We start from the raw sequence: 27,646 nt of genomic DNA on the forward strand, positions 1-27,646 counted from the left end.
ACGGAGGGCACGTGCGGGGACATAGGAGACACAGCTGGATAAAATTTCGGGGCCTATACCTCTCAAGATCTTAAAGGTCAAACAAAGGACCTTAAAGAGAATATGCTTCCTCACTGGAAGCCAGTGTAGGGAGCCAAGAACACTCGTCACCGGGCAAAATCTGGGCAGGCCAACAATCGCTCTGGCCGCCGCATTTTGAACCCGTTGCAGGCGAGTAAGCTCAGCCTGGTTAGCCCCGACCAGAAGAGAGCTAGCGTAATCCAGGCGAGAGCTGATAGTAGCCTGGATTACCAGCTGTCTGGTTGGGGCATCGAAAAATTTGAGCACAGGTCTTAAGCCTCTCAACAGGCCAAAGCAACAAGCAGCTGTTCTTTTGGTATGTCCTATAAAGGAAAGGCCAGCGTCCAGCCAGACCCCCAGATTTTTCAACTCCGACACCGGGATAGGAGTAGGTCCCAGCTCTGGTGGCCACCATTGGTCACCCCACAACTCCACTCCCCTTCCGACAATCATTACCTCCGTTTTGGTGGCATTGAGCTGGAGACAGTTTCCCGTCAACCAGCTAGCCACCGCCTTCAGTCCATCCTGAAACTTGGGGGCATCTTGTTCCGCGTCCCCGCTGAGAGTAACCGCCAGCTGTGTGTCGTCGGCATATGAGACCAAAGTTAGGCCCCACTGCCTAGCGACATCAGCCAGCGGTCTCACGTAAAGATTAAACAACGTGGGGCTCAGCGAGGACCCCTGCGGAACCCCCATGGCCAGAGGCTGGAAGTTGGACTTGAAGGGAGGGATTGCAACACAGAAGGAACGATTGCCGAGGAAGGAGCGGAACCATTGCAGCGCCTGACCACCGACGCCAATCTCCTCGAGCCGATGCAGGAGGATGCTGTGAGATACCGTGTCGAAGGCGGCGCTGAGATCTAATAATATCAGCGCCGCCGTTTGACCAGCATCCAACCTCGCACGGAGATGTTCCACCATCACAAGAAGAGCGGTCTCCGTGCTGTGCCCAGCACGGAAGCCATTTTGTGTGGGGTTGAGGGCGTTGGTCCGGGCTAGATGTTCTGACAGGGCCAGATTGACATGAGCCTCTGTTATCTTTGCCGGCCAGGGTAGCAACGAGATGGGACGGTAACTTTCAGGCTTAGACGGGTCCAGGGAGGGTTTTTTGATGATCGGGGATACCACCGCCTGCTCCCACTTAGTTGGAACTACACCCGATTCCAGGGAGAGGTTGACAAGGGAACACACAGCAGGGCGTCCCATAAAGGCCTGATCTCTAAAGAGAGCAGGTCTTACTGGATCCGATGGAAAACCAGATTTAACTTGCAACGCAAGCTTGTCAAACCCATCCGAGGTAAGAGGGGGAAAAGAGAGCAGGGTAAACTGGTGAGGTGTCCCATTGGAACTTCCCAGGTCGATCCCTATGCTAGGGAATGTCCGATAGATGGTTTGGACTTTTCCCAAGAAGAAGCAAGGGATTCGCAATGGGAGATGGAGCTCACGGCCACAGGGGTCGTCCGCTTCGCCATGAGATCTTTCACGGCCTTGAAGATAGCCTTCGACGGGTTGGTGCTGTTTCAAAATTCTGCGGCATAAAATGCCGCTCGAGCTCGACAGATAGCTCGATGATAGAGCTTGACGGACGCGGCGTATGCAGCTTTTAAATCAGCCCCATACGTCTTCCGCCACGCCCTCTCCGCCCGTCTACAGGCTCCCTTCAGGGCACGTAAGGCGCCGTTGTACCAGGGACTCGACTCTGGTATTGATTTTACTCGATACAATGGGTATCAGAGTGTCCAGAGCCCTGGTGAGCCAAGAGCAAAAGAAGTCATACCCCTCTTCTACGCCATTCAATGGACCCAGCGGCTCCTCTACCAGAAGACGATGGAAGTCTTCTAGCCTGAGTTTGTTCCAAAACCTCCTAGGTACCCGTCTAGCTGAAGGGGTAGGGGGAGTGACAGATATAGGACAAAGAATGGACACCAGGGAATGGTCAGTCCACTCTAGCGGAGAAATAGATATAATTTTAGTCTCCGGCATATTGGTAAAAAAAGGGGTCAAGGATATGTCCCCCTATGTGAGTAGACTGAGAAACCAACTGGGATAGTTGAAAGGCTTCTAAGTCTGAGGAAATGCTGCGTACCGTCAGATTGGAAGGGGTGTCAAAATGTAAGTTCAGATCAGTTAGCGCAGTCAGTGACCAAAGTGCCAACAACGTCGGGGAAAGAATTTCTGAACACCACATCGCTACCCGGCGGGCGATACACAACCATCCCAGAGAGCGTAAACTCAGGGCTAACAGAGATCTTAAAAGAAGCACTTTCACACCCGGCGATGTTAAGGCCACTCCACACACAGGTGAAACTGGACCTGACTATGAGAGCTATACCCCCACCTCTAGAAGATCTATTCAAGGTGAACATAGAATAGCCAGGGGGGCATGCTAGGTTGAAAATAGCAGCGTCCGCGTCCTGGAGCCAGGTTTCAGTAATGGCAAAAATGTCAGGGGCTTCCTCCTCAATTAGATCGTAGATGTTTTGATGATGTTTCAGAGCCGATCTAACATTCATATTTAAGATCCGCAAAAAGGAGGGAGAACTCCTGATGCGGTAAGTATCTGAGGTGTTTTTCCGGAGGATGGACCCCGGGGGGTCAAGCACCCATCCGTTGCAGGAGCAACGGTACGGACCGCAAAGCGGATGGACAGGCGGAAGATCACACCTATGACTCACCTGACCGATGGAATACAGACTCTCTAGAGTATGTCAGCATTGCGACACGGAATGATGAAACAACTGCCACAGCCCGGCAACCCGCAGCGTCCCGCACGGCCTTAGCGCGGACGGGCGCAGACGGGCAGGACTCTGGCACGACTCCGGCTAAGCGTAGGCGCTCCCGCTGCGCGATACCGCTGCGCTTGGCAGGGAGCTTTAAATAGGCGTCCCACCTATGCTACAGCGCACTAGAGCGCTCGCTAAAATATGGCGCCCAAACTCCTACCCCACTCCAAGATGTCTGCCACAGATTGAACCCACCCTGAGACCCGGACCCGCTCGAGCAGCAGTGGAAACCGATTAGAGTGCAAGGTAAGGGGCAATTTTAAAAACCCAATGTAATCAGCATCAAACAACTAACAAAAACGGAAAATAAGGGTTTAAAACGCTATTCAGCGTGAAAAGCGCGAAGCGCTAAGAAGCAGTGGTGTTCCTTGTCCTTGTCAGGCAGAACCCTGAAGCAGCTCGCCTTAAATAGGCGTCCCACCTATGCTACAGCGCACTAGAGCGCTCGCTAAAATATGGTGCCCAAACTCCTACCCCACTCCAAGATGTCTGCCACAGATTGAACCCACCCCGAGACCCGGACCCGCTCGAGCAGCGGTGGAAACCGATTAGAGTGCAAGGTAAGGGGCAATTTTAAAAACCCAATGCAATCAGCATCAAACAACTAACAAAAACGGAAAATAAGGGTTTAAAACGCTATTCAGCGTGAAAAGCGCGAAGCGCTAAGAAGCAATGCAACGGTACGGACCGCAAAGCGGATGGACAGGCGGAAGATCACACCTATGACTCACCTGACTGGTCTGGATTGGGTCTTCATGCAACAACTTTTAGTTGTACTTTCTCCTAGAGCGGATGTGTCTAATCAATGTAAGTTTTCTTAATGTATACTCTGATAAAAATGGTTACTTCACTTCCCCATGACATACATGTTGGACACTAGTTTCCAGATTTCATTTTCCTGTAATTTTAGATTTGATACAGAAAGGAAACCTATACCTATCCGATAGTTTTATTAAGTACATTGCAGGAATGTGAAAGATGCTAACTGGGGCCCATTGAATGTTTTTATCAGATACATTACCTATACTGCATATATTGTTTCAACTAGAAGAGTCCCGTATTTGAAAAAACCTTGAGGGACAATGACAGGACATCCCACACCGGATACACCACGCTGTTGCTACCTTACAGACATATATGATGTTTATCGTTAACTAGGTGTGTAGTGCTCACCAAACAAGTCCCTTCTTAAATGTTGCTAAAGTTTTAGCAAACCATATTGGAAAAGACCTCCGTTCAAGTCTTCACCTATTCCATGACCTATGTAAACCCACATTCATGGAGTCATTTCAAACCAAAGAGGTGTGGTCATTTATCATGCGATTATTTTTTTTTTTTTAATATGACTTGGGAATTTGTACATCCTTTTGCTTTCAGATAAGCTTTTCATGTCACAAACTCCCAGCGTATGGTCTAGAAATATAATTTATTTATGTTTTGTGGGGAAGGGGAATACTCTGCTTATGCTAAAAACAGAGTCTACTACAGGAAAAAATAATGCCTGCTTTTGGAACCAAATCATCATGGTATTATTTTCCCCAGGCTAAATAAACTATGTGTGTATAACAAGCAGCTAGTGCAAGGCTACACCAGTTATAGACTGACTGTTCATCCAATTTGAAGAGTCAGTAGAACATCGTGATAAAAAAGTTGCTTATCAGGTAAAAATGGGAAGCCCTGTGAAAGACACATACATCCTTTCTGTTCAGCATTGAGAGTCTGCCCTAAAAGTGATCATGGGACGGTACTCGACACCAGATAAGGACCACTGAATATACTGACAGAGCACAAATAGTTGATGGAGCAGGTGCGGGGAGACAGGATGCCATTACATACTTGGTGGGCATGTTCCAGAATTGAAATATTTCTTGAAGGAGGTTCTCGCAGCCTTTAAGGACTTGGTGTGGGTTTCCATACCAGACTGACATAAGTATGTGACCTCCGGAGGGGGAAGGATATGGAGGGGTGCCTGCTGGGAAATTGTGTGGTTGCTGGGAAATTGGAAGCTAACATATCAACTACTAGTACGCATGATATTCTCCATTAAAATGGAAACAAACAGCAGCTTCGAGCAAGTACATGTGTGCTAGAGATTCTTGGGAAAAATGACAATGTAACAGTTGGCAGCCCATGTTGCCAAAGACAGAGACATGTTTTTTAAAGACATGACAGCCAGTGTTGTCCTATATGGAGGGAGTTCATTGGGAAATAATGAGTCCCCCTAAGTTAAGGGCGGTGAGATTGTTTGACAGACACCAACATTGGAGCCATGAACTTGGAAAGATGGAAAGAGGGTGGCATGGAATTACAAGACGATTCGGAGGGATTTATCAGAGAGGAAGGGGTGGGAATCTTTTTTTTTTATTATTTCTTTTTGATGATTGTTATTATGCTGGATACGTTTAAAAACCAGACGGATATTTTGTTCAGCTTAGGAAAACCAAATCTAATGCATTATCAAAAAAAGTTCCGTAGGTTTGGTGTCAATCTCTCTGATGGGTACCCTACCTGTAGATACCTCACCATATGAATCTCCCCCACATACCAGACTCAAGACATTTTGAAAACAACTCTTCTGCTCCAGTGGGTGGCACCGTGGCTCCCAGAGGACTCAAACACTTACCCCAAAAAGACACCACAGAACCATGTATGACCTCACCAGGAACTCTAACATTGGTTATTGTCCTTTTTTACCTCTTGCCCTCAGAGGGAATGATGAACTTGACTAAGTGAAGGCAAGTGATCCTGACAAAATCGAAGGCAATGCGACACATAAACCAAACTCTTTTCTCAGTTGTGAGCACCTTTAACCCCTCAGAATGGAGCGGTGCATGGGTACAGTAGGGAACCTGCAGGGTACACAGAGTATCCACCAGAAATATAGTCACCAAAGAGAATTAGCTGTTCCTTTTAATGAATTTGTCTATCACAGTACTCCTCCATGGAAGATAGTCAAATGACAAAAGGCCAAACGAACAGTTATCCCAGCAAATAAATGAAATCCAACAGACCTGAGTACTGGTGGACATGAAGAACAATTTGAAGAGTGCAACTGGCCTGAAACCCAATGGCAGGTGCATCTAACCAGGGCGAAAGCTAACAAGTAATTCACCGAATAACTCAGACACTAGTGGACAATCATAAAAGAGAAATGATCGCAGAAACTATGAACTCACCCAGATGGAAGTGACAAAAACCTTAGAACCAAATGGCAAGCAGATGACAAGAGGGCGACTCCCAAAAAGGAGATTTCCACTAAACTTAGGAAATGTATTTTAAAATTTGCACTTTGCTAAAAAATACGAATTTCGGTATTTTTAACTTACTTGTCAGGTCGCCGCTGAGTTAGAGCGGATCCTGCTCCCCAGACTACTCAACAGAGCCTTCGGCTCTCCTGCCCCATTCAAACTCCCGGACCCGCCATCTTGGGTGAGGAACCCAATCACCTCTGTCAGGCCCCTCCCACCCCGAGGCACCAGATACTATAAAATGATTCCCCCTCCTAGGAGGCGCAGCGGACGGGCGCAACGGCGGCGCCGAAGGCAAGCCCGTCTGCGCCCGTCCGTGCCCAGGGGCCATGACCGCTGGCCAGAATTCTCCCATACACTACTCCTCCAAAACATTACACCAACTTCGGCACTTCACTAATGATCGGTGTCTCACATCTTGGGACCCTACATCAAAACACTTCAACTGTCCATACTGTCCATTTCAAAGTCACCCCTCTACACCCCCCCCTCGTTCAGCATGTTCCTGCTTAATTGCAGATCCCTTCCCAAACATGCCACTGAAATATCCCTGCTGATTATGGACAAAGACCCGGATGCCATATTCCTTACGGAAACTTGGCTTCAAAGTGACTCTGACCCAGATATCATCCAAGCTCTCCCGGCAGATTACCAAATACTGCGAGCTGACTGCTCCATAGGAAAAGGCGGTGGCTTAGCAATTATTTATAAAAAACGCTACATCTGCCGTTCCTCTCCAACCAATATATCCAGCTGCGAACACCTCACCTTTTCGCTGGATTTCTCCCCTACCTGCACATTCTCAGGGACGCTTATTTATCGACCACCCGGCACCTCGACTAACTTCATTAATCAGCTCGCCCCAGAGGTAGCCAGTGGTATCTGCTCTTCATCTAACTACACCCTATTAGGCGATTTAAATGTGCACTTGGACGATCCCACGGACTCGGCTGCCATTGAACTACGTAACAGTCTGCTGGCATTAGACCTTTCCCAGCTAGTACTGCAACCCACTCAAGAAAAAGGGCATCTCTTGGATCCCATTTTCAGTAGCTGCACCCACCACAGTTAGTCCACCCATTACTCTTCCATGGACGGACCACTTTCTGACTCCATTCTTGTGGACTCCACCAGGTTCTTGCCTCTTAACTCTTCCTGCCCCAAGCAGAGACCGCAAGTGGACTCAACTTAATACCAACTTGTGGACTTCCACACTGGAATCCTCTGTTCCAGAGAATAACCCTGATCCTATTGTCAGCAATAACAACTTTAACAACTGGATCTCCTCTTCCCTAGACTCCATCATTCCACCCAAAATCATGAAATCCAAACATAAACCAAAAAATGCCCCTTGGTACTCACAGGAATTACGTTCCCTAAAAAGAGAATGTAAGAAACTGGAACGTAAATGGCGCCTTGATTATTCAAATACCAGCAAAACTGAATAGCGAGCGTCTATAAAAACATAAAATCAAGATAAAAAAGGCTCAAGCCACCTTCTTTGAAAATAAGATCAACGAAGCAGCATGCAAACCCAAGGAGATCTATCAGATCGTCAAAAGCTTACTCAAACTCCTGGACAAACTACCAGACCCTCTGACCGCACAAACCCGCTGCAATGAGCAGGCTGACTATTTTTACAATAAAATAGCAACGATCTACTCCTCCTTTCCCCCCCCCTTCATCATCCACTTCCAGAACAACATCACCCCAGACCCACCCCTCTTACCTACCTGGAATCCTTTACACCTCTGGAGCATACCAGCTTAGAAACTATAATGCTGCAGGTAAAGTCTGGATCCCCTAGTGACCCAGCCCCAGCTCGCTTCCTAAAAACAATCACGCCCACCATTCTCCCTACTATCCATAATCTGATTAACAACTCTCTCTCAACAGGACTTGTCCCCCCCGAAGTGGAAACAGGCCACAGTCAAAGCCCTCCTGAAGAAACCTAACTTAGATTAGATGAATCCAGGAAATTACCGTCCGATCTCCCTGCTACCATGGATTTCAAAAATTGCAGAAAAACATGTAAATAAATGCATCACTGAATTCCTGGAAACAAACAACTCCCTGGATATCTCACAGACTGGGTTCCGTCCCATGCATGGAACTGAAACTGCATTACTAGCAGTGACAGAGGGAGCTAGAAGGATTGTGGATGAGGGTGGCACTGCGGCCATTATTTTACTGGACCTCAGTGCCACCTTCGACACTGTGAATCATGACATCTTATGTCACAGAATGTCAGAGCTAGGAATAACCTCCACTGCGGCAGCCTGGCTACAGTCCTTTCTCTCTGACCGCTCCTTCCGAGTCTGTGAGGGCAGGATCACATCGCCCAGTAAACCTCTCAGTTGTGGGGTTCCTCAGGGCTCGTCCCTGAGCCCCACACTGTTTAATATTTACATGCTCCCCCTTGCAGAAATAATACGCCCTTTTGGCGTTCAAGTCGTGTCTTACGCCGACGACACGCAATTGATAGTTACCCTTACCCATCCCTCCTCCTACTCCAGTGATCTCAGAGGCTGTATGGAAGCAGTCTGCTCCTGGATGAGCCAGTCTTACCTAAAGCTCAACAGCGATAAAACTGAGCTAATGGTGCTGGGCAGCTCCCCTCAAAAATCTATTGACTCACTGTGGCCGCCAGCACTAGGCCCTGCTCCCGTAGCCTGAGATACCATCAAGAGCCTGGGCATCTGGCTGGATAACGCACTAACCTTCGGCCACCAGGCAACCAAATTAGCAGCCACCTGCATGAGCATAATTAGACTCATACGAAAGATCCTACCACTCCTTCCTTTCAAGGCCAGACAAATCATGGTACAGGGTCTAATCCTCTCCCGGCTGGACTTCGGAAACGCCCTATATTTAGGAGCCCCCGAACACACCCTGAAAAAACTGCAGGTTATTCAAAATTGCGCTGCTCGGACTCTTCTGCGCATTCCCCGTCGGCAATCAGTGAAAACCGAACTCAGAGCCCTGCACTGGCTACCTGTAAAAGACAGAGTCAGCTTCAAAAGCATGTTCGTCGCCCACCGTGCTTACTGGAGAAAGGGAGCAATCCTCAATCATACTCGGATTACCCCCTACCACCCCAACAGACAGCTAAGGTCGACTCTCGCCTTTCAAGTCACCATTCCCAGGTTTAAAAGAGAAAGAAGTGGAGGAAGAATGTTCTCAACAAACGCAGCAAGGCTTTGGAACTCCCTTCCTCTTTCCATCCGGTCGGAACCTAACATCTTGCCTTTCCGGAAAAAGTTAAAAACCTTCCTCTTCAACAGATAACCTCGACCTGCCCGACTCTCCTGTACTTCAGCTTGAGCGCTGGGACGCCTGCGGGTAACTATCGCGCTATATAAAAACCTATTCCATTCCATTCCATTCCACTAAAGTGAAAGCCGGGCCAAAAAAAAAAAAAAAGGTTATGTTCCGACCTTCTCGAAAAAATTAAGTAAGCAAAAAGAAAAGCACTAAAATACTACCACCACATGCCTCGGTTCTATATGAGGAGGCCCGACAGGCGTGGCTCGCCACGCGTAGCAGGGTGTACCAGTGGGGCGACAAGTCCTGCACCATGTTACATAGGCTTTGCCAGGCGACCTTCCAACCCCTAGAACTGCCCGGCCTTGCGGCGGAGGACGGGTCGGTCATGTCCGACCCGGATTTACTGGCGGCGAGCTTTGCCCGCTATTACGCGGCACAATATGCTCCCCGAGACCCAGTGGTGGAGAGCGACATAGCCTCATATTTGGATGACCTTCTCCCACGGGCAGTCCCGGATGAGACTAGGGCGGCCCTGGAGGCCCCGCTCACCTCCGAAGAACTTGGAGAGGCCCTTGGCCAGCTGAACACCGGGAAGGTGCCCGGCCCGAGCGGTTATCCTGCCGAATTCTACAAGAAGTTCCACGTTCAACTGGGACCCCATTTCCGCAACGCTCTGGAGGCGGCGAGGTCTCGGGGCGAGCTGCCACCTGACTGGCGCCACGCCGAGATTGTGGTCTTTTTGAAGCCGGGCAGGGCGCCGGATCGGCACGACTCCTACAGGCCGATCTCTCTCCTCAACATCGAGGCCAAGGTTCTGGCGAAGGCCCTTGCGAACCGATTGCTGCCCCACATTGCTGACCTGGTCCACCCTGACCAGGCCGGGTTCATGCCGCGCAGGGCTACCCGGCATAATATCCGACGGGCACAGGCAGCGATCGACGCTATGGGAGACAGGGATGAACAGGCCGCACTCCTTCTTGCGGACATGGACCGGGCCTTCGACTCGGTGAGTTGGGCATATTTGTTCACCTTGCTGGCCCGCCTCAATATAGGGCCGGTCTTCCTGTCCTACATTCGCCTCCTGTACACCAATGTCACGGCCTCGGTCCGTGTCGCCGGTGCGGTCTCTGGGCGCTTCCGGATCGGCCGTGGTACCCGACAGGGCTGTCCACTCTCCCCCTACTTGTTTGCCCTGGCCATGGAGCCCCTGGCGGCGCGGGTCCGAATGGATGCCCATCTACGTGGCTTTGTCTGGAATGACCATCTAACTGATAGGATTGCACTCTATGCTGACGACGTCCTTCTGTTCCTTACTGATTTGCGGCGCTCGGGTCCCCGGGTCTTGGAGATCATGCGTGGGTTTGGCGAGGTCTCGGGGCTTCATCTTAACTTGTCTAAATCAACCCTGTGGGTTCTACGTGGCGGAGTGGTTGCCGATCCTTGGGCCGCCGACTTGCGCGTGGCGACGGACGGCCTGAAATATCTGGGCGTCTTCCTCTCGACTTCACGGGCAGTGGCCTGGACACGTAGTGTCTTACCGGTCTGGGACCGAGTCCAAACCGATGTCAAAACATGGTCCAGGATGCCCCTTACAATCTATGGGAGGTCGGCCATCTTTAAGATGGTGGCGCTGCCGAGGCTGCTGTACCAACTCCAGAGCTTCCCACACCCTATTGGCATGGAGTGGTTCCGTCAGGTGAACTCGGTGCTGGGCCGCTTCCTGTGGGATGGCGGGGCTGCCAGGGTGGCCCTGAGAACGTGCTTTCTGTCCACATACTGTGGGGGCTTGGCCACGTCCGACCTTCTCTCCTACTATCAGGCGTCGCACCTCCTTGTCCTCAATGATTGGTGGTATGGAGACAGGGGGGATCCGGCCTATGCCCTAGAGAGACACCTAATGGGAGACCGCACACTTCACACCATTCTTTACTCAGCTCGTATACGCCGTGGGTTGCCGTCGGTCACTAAAGTGGTCTTTGCCGTGTGGCGGCAGTCTCTGCGCCGTATGGGTTGGTGGGGCAAACTGACAGCCGAAACGCCGCTGTGGCACAATGGCATGCTCCCGGAATTGGCGGCCTTAGCCGGGTTTGAGGGCTGGGAGGCTATTGGAATTACACAATTGGGCCAGGTCATGTCGGGCACCGCCCTCAAGTCCTTTGAGGACCTCCGTGCGGAGTTCCAGATGTCTCACTCCCAGTTCTTCCGTTACCTCCAGCTGAGGCATGCCCTGGCCCCGAGTATCGCCGGCCTCGACTCCCTGCCCGAGTTCAGCCCCATTGAGGCGAAAGTGTTTATGGGTGACTTGGGAGATAAGAAGGTCTCTAGGATCTATCAGTCCCTTGTTACACACTGCTCCTCCACTCTCAGCTCCCTTCGGGAAGCGTGGGAGGTGGATGTGGGCGCCCTGGACGAGGATGATTGGAGGGAGGCACTGGAGTCCCCACGTGGCACCGCTGTTGCGGTTCGGCTCCGCCTGATACAATTCAAATACTTGCATCGTGCCTACTACACACGTGAACGCCTGTGGAAGGCTGGTTTGATTGCGTCCTCGGAGTGCCTGCGTTGTGGGGAGGTGCCTGGTTCTTTGCTGCATACAGTGTGGTCGTGTGGTCGCCTGGCTGGCTTCTGGAGGGGAGTATGGAGTTGCCTGGCTGAGGTCCTGGGATGGGATCTTCCTCGTACCCACCGCTTAGGCCTGCTGCACGTTATGGAAGGGGTAGGGGGTAACGTCTATAAGCGCCACCTGTTGCTCCTGGGCCTGGTCGTGGCCAAGCGTGACCTGGCTCGGGCTTGGAAATCTGTAAGGGCTCCCCCCCTGTCTGCATGGAAGGCTGGGCTGGACTACTTCATGGGTCTTGAGAAGCCAGTCTTTGAGGCGCGAGGTTGCCCGCGCAAACATTTCAAAATCTGGAAGCGGTGGGCCGACTACCGCGGCCTGTCCTTGGAACCCCCGGCGGAACAGGAGGAGGACATTTGATCGCAGTGACATTTCTGGCCCGAATGGCAAAGCCCTGGTTGCATCGTACCCGATTCTTTTATGTGTACCGTCTTTATGTTGCCTCTGTACATGTGTGGTGGGGGGGGGTGTTGGGTAGGGGTGGGGGAGTAGTTGGGGTAGGGGTGGGCAGTTAGGACGTCTTTAAAGCTGAGCTTCATCATTTGATTCATGGATTAACGAGTATATCACTGTGCATTGATATTGTTGTGGGGATCTTGGTATGTGAAGATACCACATTCTTGACACTCTTTTGCTCAATAAAATTGGTTTTGAAAAAAAAAATACTACCACCACTTCCAGATGTGAAGATCGAGAGGGTGCCTCACTGTAAAAGCAAACGATAGCAACCATCACCACTACATCCTGGAGGGGAGAGGGAGGGAGTCAATGGTAGCATCACAATTAAATATTTAGAGGCGGACCGTGGGGCTCCCCTCTCCGAGCTTTTGCGAGGCCCCGGGGACCTCATTTCCAAGAGCCGACATAATAAGAAAGGGAAGGATAACTATAACTAGTGGATTTCAGTTGTTTTGCGAGTTTAAAACGGTATGCTTAAACTGACATTTTTGCCTAACTATAAACCTTGCTTTAACCCTTTTGTTTTTTCCAGTGAGTTTCTAAGGTTTTAATGTAAAGTAAGATATAAATACAACATATTTGCAAATCCTAGCTAATGTGTGTGTAAATAAAAATAATAGGTCTTGGCTAACGCCAGGCATAATCAAAGGCCCACTTATTAAAGAAAGCTACAAAAGTGCAGATTTACGACTTCAATGAATTTACAAGAATTTACAGAAGTAGGCATGGAAACCGTAGTGCTAAAAAAAACTTGTGCCCTGCAATTTAGCATAAGCAAACATGCATGTGTTTGTTTGCGAATGCGAAAATCTGCTGACTGTTTGCAAGCTGTCTTTGCCTGCAACCTCTTTTTCACCGACCCTGGGAAAAGTTTTACTTCTGCCTTTGCCAGAAGTACATTTCCAATCCGTCCGATGATTAAGCAGATATTTCATAAAATCCCTCAATACTCAATATTATTAAAATGATTTTGTTATTCATTGTTCTGTAAGTGTTTTTCCATTCTTCCGTAGTCTCATGAATGTAAACTATCTGTGCACATGTACCATTTGGTACCTTGCTGCAAGAACCCGCTGTGAAAATCTAGAATAGTCGGATGCTTCTTATTTCCCACCACTATATTCCACTTCACATATGGTGCATAGCCTGGCTTTCTTTCTGGGTAACAATACAATAAAATAGACAAACATTATTCAAACACAGCTAAACATTGTATTACAAACCACCTGCGTCTGACCAATAATATTTGTGTTTTTCTTACAATGTGTGTGATATAAAGCAGTTTCGGTCCTTTCTAAGCGCTGCGGAAACAAAATGACACTTTGAACTGGGATATCAGTTCAACTATCTTATGTGGATCATGTAACCTTCGAATGTTTTAAGTAGACACAGAAATAAACCATATCCTCACCCATGTAAAGAATGCCATCCGAACTTCGACACGGGGCTGCCTGCACCAGCTCAGGGATGGTAAATGGGAGTTTCTGGAAAATAAATATTTCAAAATCAAAACATTTAAAATCAACCGTCCATTACCAAGTGAGTGCTAATATAGACCCCAGAAACCCAATGACAGTGATCCACCTTGCCAAGCAAATACGCCAACCACCAGCACCATAGCAACACATCCCTGAACATGCCATGCAATGGAATGCATGCCATTCTAGACAGCATCAAAATCCCATAGCATACAACACATGTATGGATTGAAAAGCAGAATAGCCACGGCATGGGACCAAACATAAATAATTCAAGGGCCCCATCAATAAAGATGCGCGATTCTCTATTGTTTTGGAAAACAACTGAAATCTGTGTATATTTCCACCTACAATTCGCATGGGTTTCTAACTTTTAGGCAAATCACGAAAATCCCCAAGATTAGATAAGGACATTGGAAATTTCTTTGCATTATTCTTTTTCATTAAATGCACTCCCGACCGCTGTTCTCAGAGCAGGAGATCTGCAGGAGGAAGTTCAGAGCATTGGTGGATTTGTACAAATCCTTATTTTTCTCCATTCAGGAACATATTTTCCCTGTCGAAAAGCCCTGCTACACCTGCTTCAAATATGGGGACATTGCATTCCTTTTTAAACTGAGTCAACACACACACTTTTCTTTTACAGCAACAGTGCTGGGTTTGAGCAAGTATGCATGTATATGTTCTTTATATAGTGCAAAGATAGCCTAAAAGTCAGGGGAGTTCTGAACAGGGTCATGGTCAAAGAAAACTTGTGATGGAAAGAGTAGATGTTTTTAACCCCTTCACTGCGGATGACAAAGCCAGCTCGTCATGGGCGTTACCTGCGCTGCACGCATGACAAGCTGGCTTTGTCACAAAAGCCGCGATTTTCAAATTTCAGCGCAGAGCGCGAAAACCCGCTAGCGCGCATGCGGTTAAGAATGAAAGCGGACTGTCAAGTGTTTGTTAAGGGGGTGTGGTTTCAGATCATTCCTAAATTGGAGAAGGATTGGGGCAGTCCTGATGGATATAGGGATGTCGCTCTAGATCCTGGGCTCACAGATAGAAAATGTCTGATCCTGTTTTGCCCTTCTTTATCTCCATTCTCCTGTTGGCAGCGTGTCAGCTAGATGGCAGGGGTGCCGTCTTAATATCTTTGTAGATAACGCAGGTTGGGAAAGCAAGCCAGTGGTTTTCCATCAGTATGGGTCTGATTTGGTTATATTTCTTCAGGCCCTGATGAGGCGTGCGGTGCAATGTAGCTTACCTTTAAGATGAGTGTATTTGGCGTCCGGGAGACCAAGGGACAAGGCACTGATACCATGCATTTCGAGAGCATGAGGGCCTGAACTGGAGTTCTGGCACTCCTTTCTGTGAGGAATGGCTTCCATTTTTTTAAAGGTAGAACGAGCTGGTAAAAGGTCTTATCGCACAAGTTACTTACCTTCGGTAACGATACATCTGTAAGAAACATAGTTGGTATTAGATTCCTTACTTTAGAATATCCCCAGGCGTCAAACTGGATATGGAAACTTTTGCGTAGCAGTACCTTTGCGCGTCGGTAGGCATCGTCTGCAGCTTGGCGTCAGTCGTCGGCGTCGTTAGCGCTGGGATGACGTCACCGGAGTACTTAGACGCCACCCTCGCGCGCTGACGTCCGTTCTTATACACAGCTTTTCCGCGCCAGAAATGCAGAGCCATGATAAAAACCAAAACTGGTGCCATGAAACTAGGGCCCTGAAAGAGGATGACCTTAACCCTAGATATTGTTTTGCAGAACGGGGAGGATGGGTGGGGCGGTAAGGAATCTAATACTAACTACTGTTTCTTACAGATATATCGTTACCGAAGGTAAGTAACTTGTGCATCTGAAAGAAACAGGTTAGTATTAGATTCCTTACCATAGAATAGATACCCCAGCAATACCAACCCCGGTGGTGGGTCTGCGAACCAATAATCACACCAGAAAGTCCTGGAGGACGGAACGGCTAAAGAAGCCATACCTCCAGACTTGGCTGTCCAGGCGGTAGTGTCTTGCGAACGTGTGCAGCGAAGCCCACGTAGCTGCCTAACAGATGTCCTGCAAGGGGACTCCCCGGCCCAGGGCAGTAGTAGCCGCCGTGGCCCGAGTGGAATGGGCCCTCAGCCCAACAGGAGGCTCCTTCTTAGCAAAAGAGTAGCATTCCTTGATGCACAACACGACCCACCGAGAGATGGACCGTTTGTGCACCGCCTGTCCTTTCTTAGCGCCCACATAACCAACAAAGAGTTGGTCATCCACCCGGAACTGGCGTGTGCAAACCAGATAGTATGAGAGCGCACGTTTTGGGTCCAGACGGTGGTTTCGCTCTTCCTCCTTTGAGGGATGCGGAGGCGGAACGAAGGTGGGCAAGGTGATGGACTGCCCGATGTGGAAGGCTGTGACAACCTTGGGCAGGAAAGAGGGTCTTGTCCGCAACACAACCTTGTCCGGATGGACAGAAAGGAAAGGAGGCTTGGAGGAAAGAGCCTGGAGCTCACTCACTCTCCTGGCAGAGGTGATGGCAACCAGGAAAGCAGTCTTAAGCGTAAGAAGACGGAGAGGACAGTTCTGAAGCGGCTCAAAAGGAGCGCACAGGTTCAAGACCCACTGGGGCATCACCAACGGAACAGGGGGAACATATGAGTGATGCCCATCAAGAACCTATTTATAATCGGGGACTTGAACAAAGAAGGCTGATCAGGTAGCCTTAAGAAGGCGGAAAGGACAGAAAGGTAGCCCTTGATAGTGCCCAGAGTAGAGCCCTGCTGGGCAAGAGAAAGAAGGAAGAGGAGAACCTCACAAAGGGGGGCAGAGAGTGGATCCACAGCCTTTGCTGTGCACCATGCCACAATTCTGTTCCACCTGCAGGCGTATACCAACTTTGTGGAGGGACACCTGGCTGCCAGAATCACATTACAAACTTCAGGAGGCAAGTCAAATGGCCTCAACTGTCGCCGCTCAATCTCCAAGCATGGAGGTGGAGACTGGACAGGTTCGGGTGGAGGACCGTCCCCTGTTGCTGTGACAGAAGGTCCTCCCGAAGAGGCAGACGAATCAGGGGATCGACAGACATGCTAAGTAGCTCGGGATACCAGTATCTTTGTGCCCAGTCGAGAGCCACAAGGATAACTTGGGCCCGGTCGCGTCTGATCTTCTTCAGCACTCTGGGCAGAAGTGGTATAGGCTGAAATGCGTACAACAGACCGCAGCTCCACACGCTACGAAAAGCGACTCCGAGCGAGTGCCGCCTTGGAAATTCCAACGCGCTGAACTGAGGACATCGCGTATTCTCTTCTGTGGTGAATAGATCTAACCAAGGCTCTCCCCACTGCTGAAAGAGGCCTTGCGCCACGTCAGAGTTCAGACGTCATTTGTGATCAATCATGCACCGATGGTTGCGTTCGTCCACCCTGGGGTTCAGGGAAGCTGCCAGGTGATGAACCACCAGGGTCACGCCCTGATGTTTCAGTCACTGCCAGAGGCGCAGACCCTCCTGGCATAGGGTCTACAACCCACCCCGCCCTGTTTCTTGCAGTCCGTGAACACCTGCACTACACTTCCCCGGACAGAGGGGAGGAATCCCTTTAGTGCAAGCCGGATCGCCTGCAGCTCCAGAAGGTTGATGTGGAGCCGGGACTCCACCGGAGACCAGAGGCCTCTGATCTCCGCCTCTCCCATGTGGCCCCCCCAGCCCTGGAGGGATGCGTCCGTCACAACTACGTGCTCCGGTAGGGGTTGGGAGCGGGATCTGCCGCTGACCCAATCGCGGTCCGTGAGCCACTACTGCAACTGTCTTGCAGTGCCCTAGGAGATCAAGAAATGGTCGGATAAGTTGCCCTGATGCTGGGCCCACTGAAACTTCAGGTCCCACTGCAGAGCCTGCATCCGCCACCTGGCGTGATGCACCAGAAGGATGCAGGAGGCCATCAGCCCCAGAGGCTGCAGCGTCAACCTGACCGAGATTCGGGATAACGGCTGAAAGATCGGAATCAGAGCCTGAATATCCCGAACCCGCTGTTCGGGAGGATAAACCCGAAACTGCGCAGAGTCTAGAAACGCTCCAATGAAGAGGAGCTTCTGAGAGGGACACATGTGTGACTTCGGCACATTGATGGAGAACCCCAGCAGGTGCAGGAGGTCGGCCGTAGTCTGGAGGTGGCTGATGACTGTCTGGGGCAAGCCCCCCTTCAACAACCAGTCATCGAGGTAGGTGAAGACTGAAACCCCTAACCTGTGCAGATGAGCTGCGACCACCGCCATCACTTTCGTGAACACCCGTGGGGCGCTGGTAAGGCCGAAGGGGAGCACGGTAAACTGAAAGTGCTCGTGGCATACCGTGAACCGCAGGTAACGCTGGTGGGCCGGCAGGACGGGGATTTGAAAATAAGAGTCCTGCAAGTCCAACGCTACCATCCAGTCTCCCGGGTTCAGGGCAGCTAAGACCTGAGCCAGTGTCAGCATCTTGAAATTCTCCTTCCGGAGGAAGCCGTTGACGTTCCGCAGGTCCAAGATAGGGCGTAGGCCCCCTTTGCCCTTCTTGGGTACCAGAAAGTAGTGGGAGTAACTACCACACCCTACTTCTGGCCCAGGAACGCACTCGATGGCCCCCTTGGCCAAGAAGGCCGTAACTTCCTCTTGTAGAAGTTTCAAGTGACCCCCGACACTCGGTGGTTCTGCTGTGGCATGGCTTGAGGGGACCCCTCGAAGGGGAGGGAGTAGCCCCTTCGGATGATTTGCAGCACCTACCTGTTCGATGTGACAGTGTGCCAGTGGAGGTGGTGATGGCGAACCCTGCCCCTCAGTGTCGTCACATGGGCCTGAAAGCTCAGACTAGGAGAGTTCTGCGTCGGATGCTTCAGGTGCAAGTGTGGACTGGCCTCTCTGTTGTCCCCGACCGCCGCAACAGCAGTTTCCACATCCGCCACCGCTCTGGATGGTAGTCTGCGGGCCGTGGCTGGCAGGACGTGTGGGGGCGCCCCTTCCTTGGCCACGAAAGGCAGCCGTTTGCTGGAACGGGGCCGAGAGGCCCAAGGACTTGGCCGTAGCCCTGGAGTCCTTAAAGCGCTCAAGCGCCTGGTCTGCATTGTCATCAAAGAGGCGACGCCCATCAAAGGGCATGTCCATAAGGGTGTTTTGGACATCAGTTGAAAAGTTGGCGGACCTCAACCAGGCGTGGCGACGAATCGCCACCATCGTTGCCATCGCTCTGCCCAGTGAGTCCGGGGTATCTAGCCCACAACGGATGGAATACCATGCCGCATCTCGACCCTCCGCAAGGGCTTGGGTGAGTTTAGTCCAGACCTCCTCCAGACATTGTGGCAGCACGACCATGTCGCACAGAGTGAGTGTAGCGCCCCAAGAGGCACGCGGTGTTGACTGACCGCAACCCCAAACTCAGGGAGGAGAATACCTTTTTCCCGTATTGCTCGTACCTCTTGGATTCCCGATGGGGGGGAGCAGTCGGGAATGTGGTCTGGGAGTTAAAGGCCTGGATGACCAGGCTCTCTGGGGTGGCGGTGGCTCCCGGCCACGTTCCAATCTACAGGCGGACCTGTAGCGGGTTTGGACCAAGTGCCCAAAAGAACGTCTGACAAGGCCTCATTAAAAGGCAGCAGAGGGTCGGCCGAGAATGCCTGCAATTTAAGGACCTCAGTGAGGAGGTTAGTCCTCACGGCCGCGACAGGGAGCTCAAGGCCCAAGGCCTTGGCAGCCCGCGTCAGCACCACACTATAGGCAGCCCCCTCCTCCGTAGCCACGGTAGGAGGAGACAAAACCAGTGTTGGGCGAAGTGTCCAGACCACTGGCCTCCCCAAGCTCACCTGTCCAGTCCTGAGAAGACTGGCACTCACGTGCCAGAGGGTCCTCGGACCCCTCCCAATCCCCCTCGCCACCCATCTCCTCATACTCAGGGTCAAAGGATGGGGCCGGGTAATAGAAATAGAAATCTCCCATCGGCGTCGAAAGCGGCGCCGCTCCGACACCGGACCCGAATCGAGGGTAGGACCAGGGAACGTCCTGGGACGGCGCCGGAGGCAACACCCTGGGGGCCGGCGCCGGCGAGGTTGTAAGGTCGACCGGTGACTATCCGGAACCGGATCCAGCAGGGCCCTGCCGCGTCGGGACCATAGTTGCCGACAGCGCCGGGGCCGAAGCACCCGACGACGCCGGGGCCGAAGCACCCGGCCCACTTGGGGACCCAGTCGGGGCCGCTTGGCCCGAAGGTGCCGCAGAACCAGACGGAGGAGCGAACGGCCTCATGGCCATGAGGAAGGCGTCGATCTCCTCCAGCGTCGCGTTCTGCCCAGGGACCGGCAGGTATGGAGCAGGCCGCGACTCCTGTGGCTCCAGCGGAGCCGCGGGGGCGGTGTCGCCCGAATCCCCGGCCGCGTCGCGCGAGCGTCGGGGGGAGTCAGAAGAGCGATGACGCCTCTTCGACCTCTTGTGCCTCTTACCAGAGGACTTCGAGCCCGAAGACTGGTGACGACTCCCGGAGCTATGATGACTCCGACCCCGTGACCGATCCCTTGACCTCCACGCGGATCGGGACATCGAGCGGCGCGGGCCGACTGCCGGAGCTTGAGTCGCTTGCCGGACCGCTCCAGTCTAGCTTTGGACGTCAGGGCCCTGCAGTCGGAGCAGGACTTGTCGTCGTGGTCGGGGCCCAGACAGTAAAGGCACCGGCGATGGGGGTCGGTAACCGACATCAGTCGGTTGCAGTTGACGCATGGTTTGAACCCGGGCATCCCTACCGGCACCGTCTGAGTTGAGCAACTTCTAAAGATGATCAAAAACGATCGAAAAAGTTAGTCAAAAATGGACTAAGGGTACAACTTTTTCTGGATCTGCGCTTGCTGGCACAGAAAAAAAGAACGGACGTCAGCACGCGAGGGCGGTGTCAAAGTACTCCGGCGACGTCATCCCGGCGCTAACGACGCCGACGACGGAGGCGGAGCCGCAGACGACGCATACCGACGCGCAAGGGTACTGCTACGCAAAAGTTTCTGGATCCAATCTGACGCCTGGGGATATTCTAAGGTAAGGAATCTAATACTAACCTGTTTCTTTCAGATAATATGTTCCTCCAGACCAATATACGTGTTCAGGGTCAATTCGAGGACTTCGCACAGAGAGACAGTTTGGTTTCTAATCCATCCAGGTTCATCCAGTTAATGGAGGCTTGGGCTAAGTGTTACATCGTTTAGGTGAATAGCAGCAAATCAGTTTTGTAGGGGTTAAACGTCATGTAGGTGGTGGATATCCAGGTCTCGATGAGGTGCAAACAGTGTTTCAGGCACTGCACGTATCGAGTAGGGAAGACCTTCCAATATAATTGTGTGGTAGGAAACAACCCCAAAATGTTTGCGACTGCACATAAACATGAATTTGTGGACGTTCTTATGCATCAAAACGGTTAGTCTCATTAGTGCCCCTTACCCAAATGAATTACTTCAGACATCCTTCAGTGTCAAGCTTCATCTGCAGGGGTGGCTCCTCCACTATGGCAGAGGAGCTGCTCCCCACTGGTGAGATGCCATCAGACAGAAGAAAAATAAAATGACAGTAAAACTATTTTATTGTCATTTTATTTTTCACTTCCAGTCCGTGAGTCAGGGGGCGGCCAGGTCTCAGAATCAGCAGCAAGGGTTGGGGTATTGGTGGTAGGCAATGAAAGTGTGCATTTCGATTTGGCCCGCCATCCACGAACGGCCAAACAGGCTGTTCCTCTGAGATATCAGCAGCGCTCAGGGGCACAGGCTCTCCAGTCCCTGCTGGAGCGTGAAGCTGGTCTGCTCCACCCAAAACCATTGCTTCTCTCATGCTGGGAGTAACTGCATGAGAGAAGCAATGGTATTGCGTGGGGAGTCTGGGAGCCTGTGCTCATGGGTATTGTGGTGCCAGGAGCAACACGGCATGGCGAGGGAGCAGAAGACTGCGGCAGTCGGCAGCGAAGGACAAGTGGGTAAACAATTTTTTGGGTATTATATTTCCCCATGCTGCCCCTCAAAGTCAGATTGGCAGCAGCCGCTTCTACTCATCTGGAGGAATAAGTGTACACATTCAATGAATAAGAACCTTCTAATTTACATCTGTGGATCACATTTGTGCACCCAGCACCCAAAAGTATGAACCAGGCCTGTTGTCCCCAAAATAAAAAGGCAGATTCCAGGACTAAAATCAAGCAGTAAAATGGGAAATAAAGACTTTGGCAAATGAGGTTCCAATATTGCAACTATTGTCTTACATTGATACAGGGTCAACAAAATACTAAATTACAATGCAGAACCATCCCATCTGATAGTAACTGGCACTAGTTAGCAGTATTAATTGAAATGGCACAACAACACACTGGACTATGCCTGAAGGGTTTGGGGATTCCCTGGCGCAGCAATGCGGGGGAATTCTTTCAACAGCCTATTTCAACTCAGTATTGTATCTCTGCCATGACATGAGCACTAAAGCAAATAAGAGGTTTACAGAGTAATGCATTCATCAAGTCACCTTATACAGTGGGGTTTTTGTCATATTGGGGAACAGACACGTTTTCCACATCACAATAAATAGCAAATGAGGTATTACCCTGTAAATGTGGCCATTCAGCGCTGGTATCTTTCACAGATTCACATGCTTGAATACCTCCCGTCAAAGAGTGAGTCCCACAGTAACTTTATCATAGTAGTACAAGGCACTGACTGATTGGAAAGGCCCAGGCAGTGCCCACTGTTAGCACATTCACTGCATTCTAAAGGACCCAAACCTAAGCCAATGAGGTGAGTGCGCTGCCTGCATCACGCCTCCTAGCGGTCTTCACACCTCAGAATTCTATTGCACTTTGTGTTGAAGGATGTTCCAGAGCTCTTCCCCAGTGCAACCTAAATTTAGTTATCGGGATTCAAACTGGTCATAAAGGTTAGCGATTTTAAAGAAACAATATATGCCAAATAGTCTGTTTTCTAGTTAGCAGTATGTTCAGAGGCTTAAGTACACATCTTTTAAAGAGGTGTAATAAAAAGGAAACCTTGAAACCAACTAATTCTATACTATTTAACTGAAGGGAGTTTAAAGAATCCTCTTTAGTCCATCTGTAGCAGTAGTGGTCTAAATGGCTGTGTCAACAGAGAAATGCCATCTTATTCCGTCCTCTTAGGACAGAGACCAAAACATGCCTGTAAATAAGTAAGTCTATTATCACCTCAGCATGTGCCCTTGCACCATGACACTAGTCTTTTCCAAACACCAGATCCTGAACTTCATGTTAAACTGCGAGATTTAAAAAGAGGCTTTTCCAAAATGAGTCAAAGACGGGTATCTGCGCACATTAGGACTGAGCAGTACACAGTCAGCATGGTGAGCCCCGCTGGTGACCAGTACTAGTAGCTTTTCCTATTTTTATTTATAAAATTTATAGAGCGCATGGCTGCCCGTGAGCGTCCCAGCGCTAGTTATTGAGCTAGTGCAAAAAACGGAAAGAGATTAAGGGAAAAGCCAAGTTTTCGGTAGTTTACGAAAAGAAAGAAGATTGGGTTGGGCACGGATGTCAATTGGAAGTGAATTCCACAGTTTGGAGGCATTAAATGCAAAAAGGCGTCCCCCAGATCTAGCCTTCTTGATCCTGGGCGTAGAAGCCAGGTGAAGGTGAGTGGAGCGAAGGGTTCTGTTAGTTTAGTAAGGGACAATGAGATCTTTTAGAACAGGGGGCCATTGCCATGGAGAATTTTATGGGTGGTACAAAGAGTTTTAAAATGAACTCTTTCCAGTATCGGTAGCCAGTGAAGTGAGCTAAGGGCCGATTTCGCTGAGCACCGATTATTAGTGCCAGTAAGGAGCCTGGCGGCTGTGTTTTGCACGACCTGCAGTTTGGCAGTGGCTTTCTTAGGGGCCCAGAGGTAAAGAGCATTACCATAGTCCAACCTGGACAATATAAGGCCCTGGATCAGAAGCTTCCTAGACTGGAGGGGGAGCAGAAGTAGATTTTTACGGGAAGTGCGAAGGAGGCCGTAACAGGTTCCAGCGGTTTTCCTGGCTTGAGTGTTAAACGTGAGGCCTTGGTCCAGCCAGATTCCCAAGCTTTTGATGTCTGGCTTCGGGATCAGAGGCGGACCCATGCAGGGAGGCCACGTAGTCTCTGGACTAAAATGAGATTGGTTACCTATAACCAGAATCTCCGTTTTGTCACTATTTAACTTGAGATGGGACCTATCCATCCAGCTAGTTATGTCTTTGAGACAGGAGTAAAGGTCGGTGGAGGGACGATCGAGCTGGCTCAGTGATGCAATGAGTTGGGTGTCGTCGGCGTAGGTCAAAAGTTTGACACCATGTGGGGTAACAATTTTCTCAAGGGGAGACATGTACACATTGAAAAGCGTAGGGCTCAAAGATGAGCCCTGGGGAACGCCACAGTGTACCGGGGTTATGTTGGAGATGGAATTGCCCTCCGCCACCTGGAAAGAACGGCTATGGAGAAAGGATTTCATCCAGGACAGGGCAAGCCCAGTGACCCCCAAACCCTTAAGCCGATGGACCAGGGTAAGATGATTCACAATGTCAAAGGCTGCACTCAGATCCAGGAGGATCACTGCCATTGATCCTCCTGAATCTAGGATCTTTCTAGCCTCTTCTACCACTGCAATCATAGCAGTTTCCGTACCCTGGCCCCGGGCGAAAGCCTGTCTGGGAGGGCTGGAGTAAGTCCCTTGATTCAAGGTAGTCGGATAGCTGGAGGTTGACGAATTTTTCTGCCACCTTGCTAATACCTGGCAGAAGGGAAATGGGCTGATAGTTGCTCAGCTCCTAGGGATCAAGGTTGGTTTTTTTGAGCAGGGCTTTTACTATGGCTCTCTTCCAGCTCGGAGGGACAATGCCCTGTGAGAGGGAGGTGTTGATCAAATTAGTCATAGGCGCAAGGATGGTAGGTGCGACTGACTAAGATGTTGAATGGGGCTGGATCTCGCGGGGAGCCGCTTTTAATTGATTGGAGAATGGGAGAGAGTAGGTCTTCTGTGATGGGCGAGAATGTTTCTAACCTAAAATCAGTTTGCTGTAATACTGAAGGGTATTTACAACAAGGGGTGGTGAGGGACAGAGTCTCTGAATTAAACAGAATACTCTCACCCAGTCAAGAGATCAGGGCTAGATCCAACACCGTTTTTTAGCTCACTGCACCATCCCAGTTTCAGAACCTGGCTGTATGCAAATTAGTCTGTTCCTGTCCCAGTGCATGATGGGAACAGGGCAAACCAAACTACAAAAGCCAATTCTTACACTGGGAAGGAAACAAGCTACCGGGGACCGGTTTCTGGCATTTCAGCCTCTTCGGCCCGGCTTGCTTGAATCCTGATGGTGCAATGAGCAAGGGACTCACATCTGAGTATACCCTTCCACGCTTAGGGTGGACAAAAATATTTACAACAAGGGGTGGTGAGGGACAGAGTCTCTGAATTAAACAGAATACTCTCACCCAGTCAAGAGATCAGGGCTAGATCCAACACCGTTTTTTAGCTCACTGCACCATCCCAGTTTCAGAACCTGGCTGTATGCAAATTAGTCTGTTCCTGTCCCAGTGCATGATGGGAACAGGGCAAACCAAACTACAAAAGCCAATTCTTACACTGGGAAGGAAACAAGCTACCGGGGACCGGTTTCTGGCATTTCAGCCTCTTCGGCCCGGCTTGCTTGAATCCTGATGGTGCAATGAGCAAGGGACTCACATCTGAGTATACCCTTCCACGCTTAGGGTGGACAAAAATATTTACAACAAGGGGTGGTGAGGGACAGAGTCTCTGAATTAAACAGAATACTCTCACCCAGTCAAGAGATCAGGGCTAGATCCAACACCGTTTTTTAGCTCACTGCACCATCCCAGTTTCAGAACCTGGCTGTATGCAAATTAGTCTGTTCCTGTCCCAGTGCATGATGGGAACAGGGCAAACCAAACTACAAAAGCCAATTCTTACACTGGGAAGGAAACAAGCTACCGGGGACCGGTTTCTGGCATTTCAGCCTCTTCGGCCCGGCTTGCTTGAATCCTGATGGTGCAATGAGCAAGGGACTCACATCTGAGTATACCCTTCCACGCTTAGGGTGGACAAAAATATTTACAACAAGGGGTGGTGAGGGACAGAGTCTCTGAATTAAACAGAATACTCTCACCCAGTCAAGAGATCAGGGCTAGATCCAACACCGTTTTTTATCTCACTGCACCATCCCAGTTTCAGAACCTGGCTGTATGCAAATTAGTCTGTTCCTGTCCCAGTGCATGATGGGAACAGGGCAAACCAAACTACAAAAGCCAATTCTTACACTGGGAAGGAAACAAGCTACCGGGGACCGGTTTCTGGCATTTCAGCCTCTTCGGCCCGGCTTGCTTGAATCCTGATGGTGCAATGAGCAAGGGACTCACATCTGAGTATACCCTTCCACGCTTAGGGTGGACAAAAATATTTACAACAAGGGGTGGTGAGGGACAGAGTCTCTGAATTAAACAGAATACTCTCACCCAGTCAAGAGATCAGGGCTAGATCCAACACCGTTTTTTAGCTCACTGCACCATCCCAGTTTCAGAACCTGGCTGTATGCAAATTAGTCTGTTCCTGTCCCAGTACATGATGGGAACAGGGCAAACCAAACTACAAAAGCCAATTCTTACACTGGGAAGGAAACAAGCTACCGGGGACCGGTTTCTGGCATTTCAGCCTCTTCGGCCCGGCTTGCTTGAATCCTGATGGTGCAATGAGCAAGGGACTCACATCTGAGTATACCCTTCCACGCTTAGGGTGGACAAAAATATTTACAACAAGGGGTGGTGAGGGACAGAGTCTCTGAATTAAACAGAATACTCTCACCCAGTCAAGAGATCAGGGCTAGATCCAACACCGTTTTTTAGCTCACTGCACCATCCCAGTTTCAGAACCTGGCTGTATGCAAATTAGTCTGTTCCTGTCCCAGTGCATGATGGGAACAGGGCAAACCAAACTACAAAAGCCAATTCTTACACTGGGAAGGAAACAAGCTACCGGGGACCGGTTTCTGGCATTTCAGCCTCTTCGGCCCGGCTTGCTTGAATCCTGATGGTGCAATGAGCAAGGGACTCACATCTGAGTATACCCTTCCACGCTTAGGGTGGACAAAAATATTTACAACAAGGGGTGGTGAGGGACAGAGTCTCTGAATTAAACAGAATACTCTCACCCAGTCAAGAGATCAGGGCTAGATCCAACACCGTTTTTTATCTCACTGCACCATCCCAGTTTCAGAACCTGGCTGTATGCAAATTAGTCTGTTCCTGTCCCAGTGCATGATGGGAACAGGGCAAACCAAACTACAAAAGCCAATTCTTACACTGGGAAGGAAACAAGCTACCGGGGACCGGTTTCTGGCATTTCAGCCTCTTCGGCCCGGCTTGCTTGAATCCTGATGGTGCAATGAGCAAGGGACTCACATCTGAGTATACCCTTCCACGCTTAGGGTGGACAAAAATATTTACAACAAGGGGTGGTGAGGGACAGAGTCCCCGGTAGCTTGTCTCCTTTCTGGTAAAGAATTGGCTTTGTAGTTTAGTCTGCCCTGTTCCCATGATGCACTGGGCCAGGGACAGACTGATTTGCATATAGCCAGGTTCTGAGCTGGGATGGGGCAGTGAGATAAATAACGGTGATGGATCAAGCCCTGATCTTTGGACTGGGTAAGAGTGGTCTGCTCAATTCAGACACTCTGTTCATCACCACCCCCTTTTG

General features: G+C 50.3%; 1 protein-coding gene across 2 annotated transcripts in view; it reads right to left on the reverse strand.

Annotated features, from left to right (window-relative positions):
- Positions 1 to 27,646, reverse strand: part of ERN1 (endoplasmic reticulum to nucleus signaling 1) — a 673,099-nt gene that overhangs the window by 349,367 nt on the left and 296,086 nt on the right. For both annotated transcript variants that reach the window (XM_086930909.1, XM_086930908.1), the window contains exon 5: positions 13,846 to 13,918. In XM_086930909.1, the coding sequence (XP_086787035.1) occupies positions 13,846 to 13,918 (73 nt within the window). The remainder of the gene's footprint in view (positions 1 to 13,845; positions 13,919 to 27,646) is intronic.

The sequence above is a fragment of the Lissotriton vulgaris genome, chromosome 7 (genome assembly GCF_964263255.1).
Source record: "Lissotriton vulgaris chromosome 7, aLisVul1.2, whole genome shotgun sequence".
NCBI lineage: Eukaryota > Metazoa > Chordata > Amphibia > Caudata > Salamandridae > Lissotriton > Lissotriton vulgaris.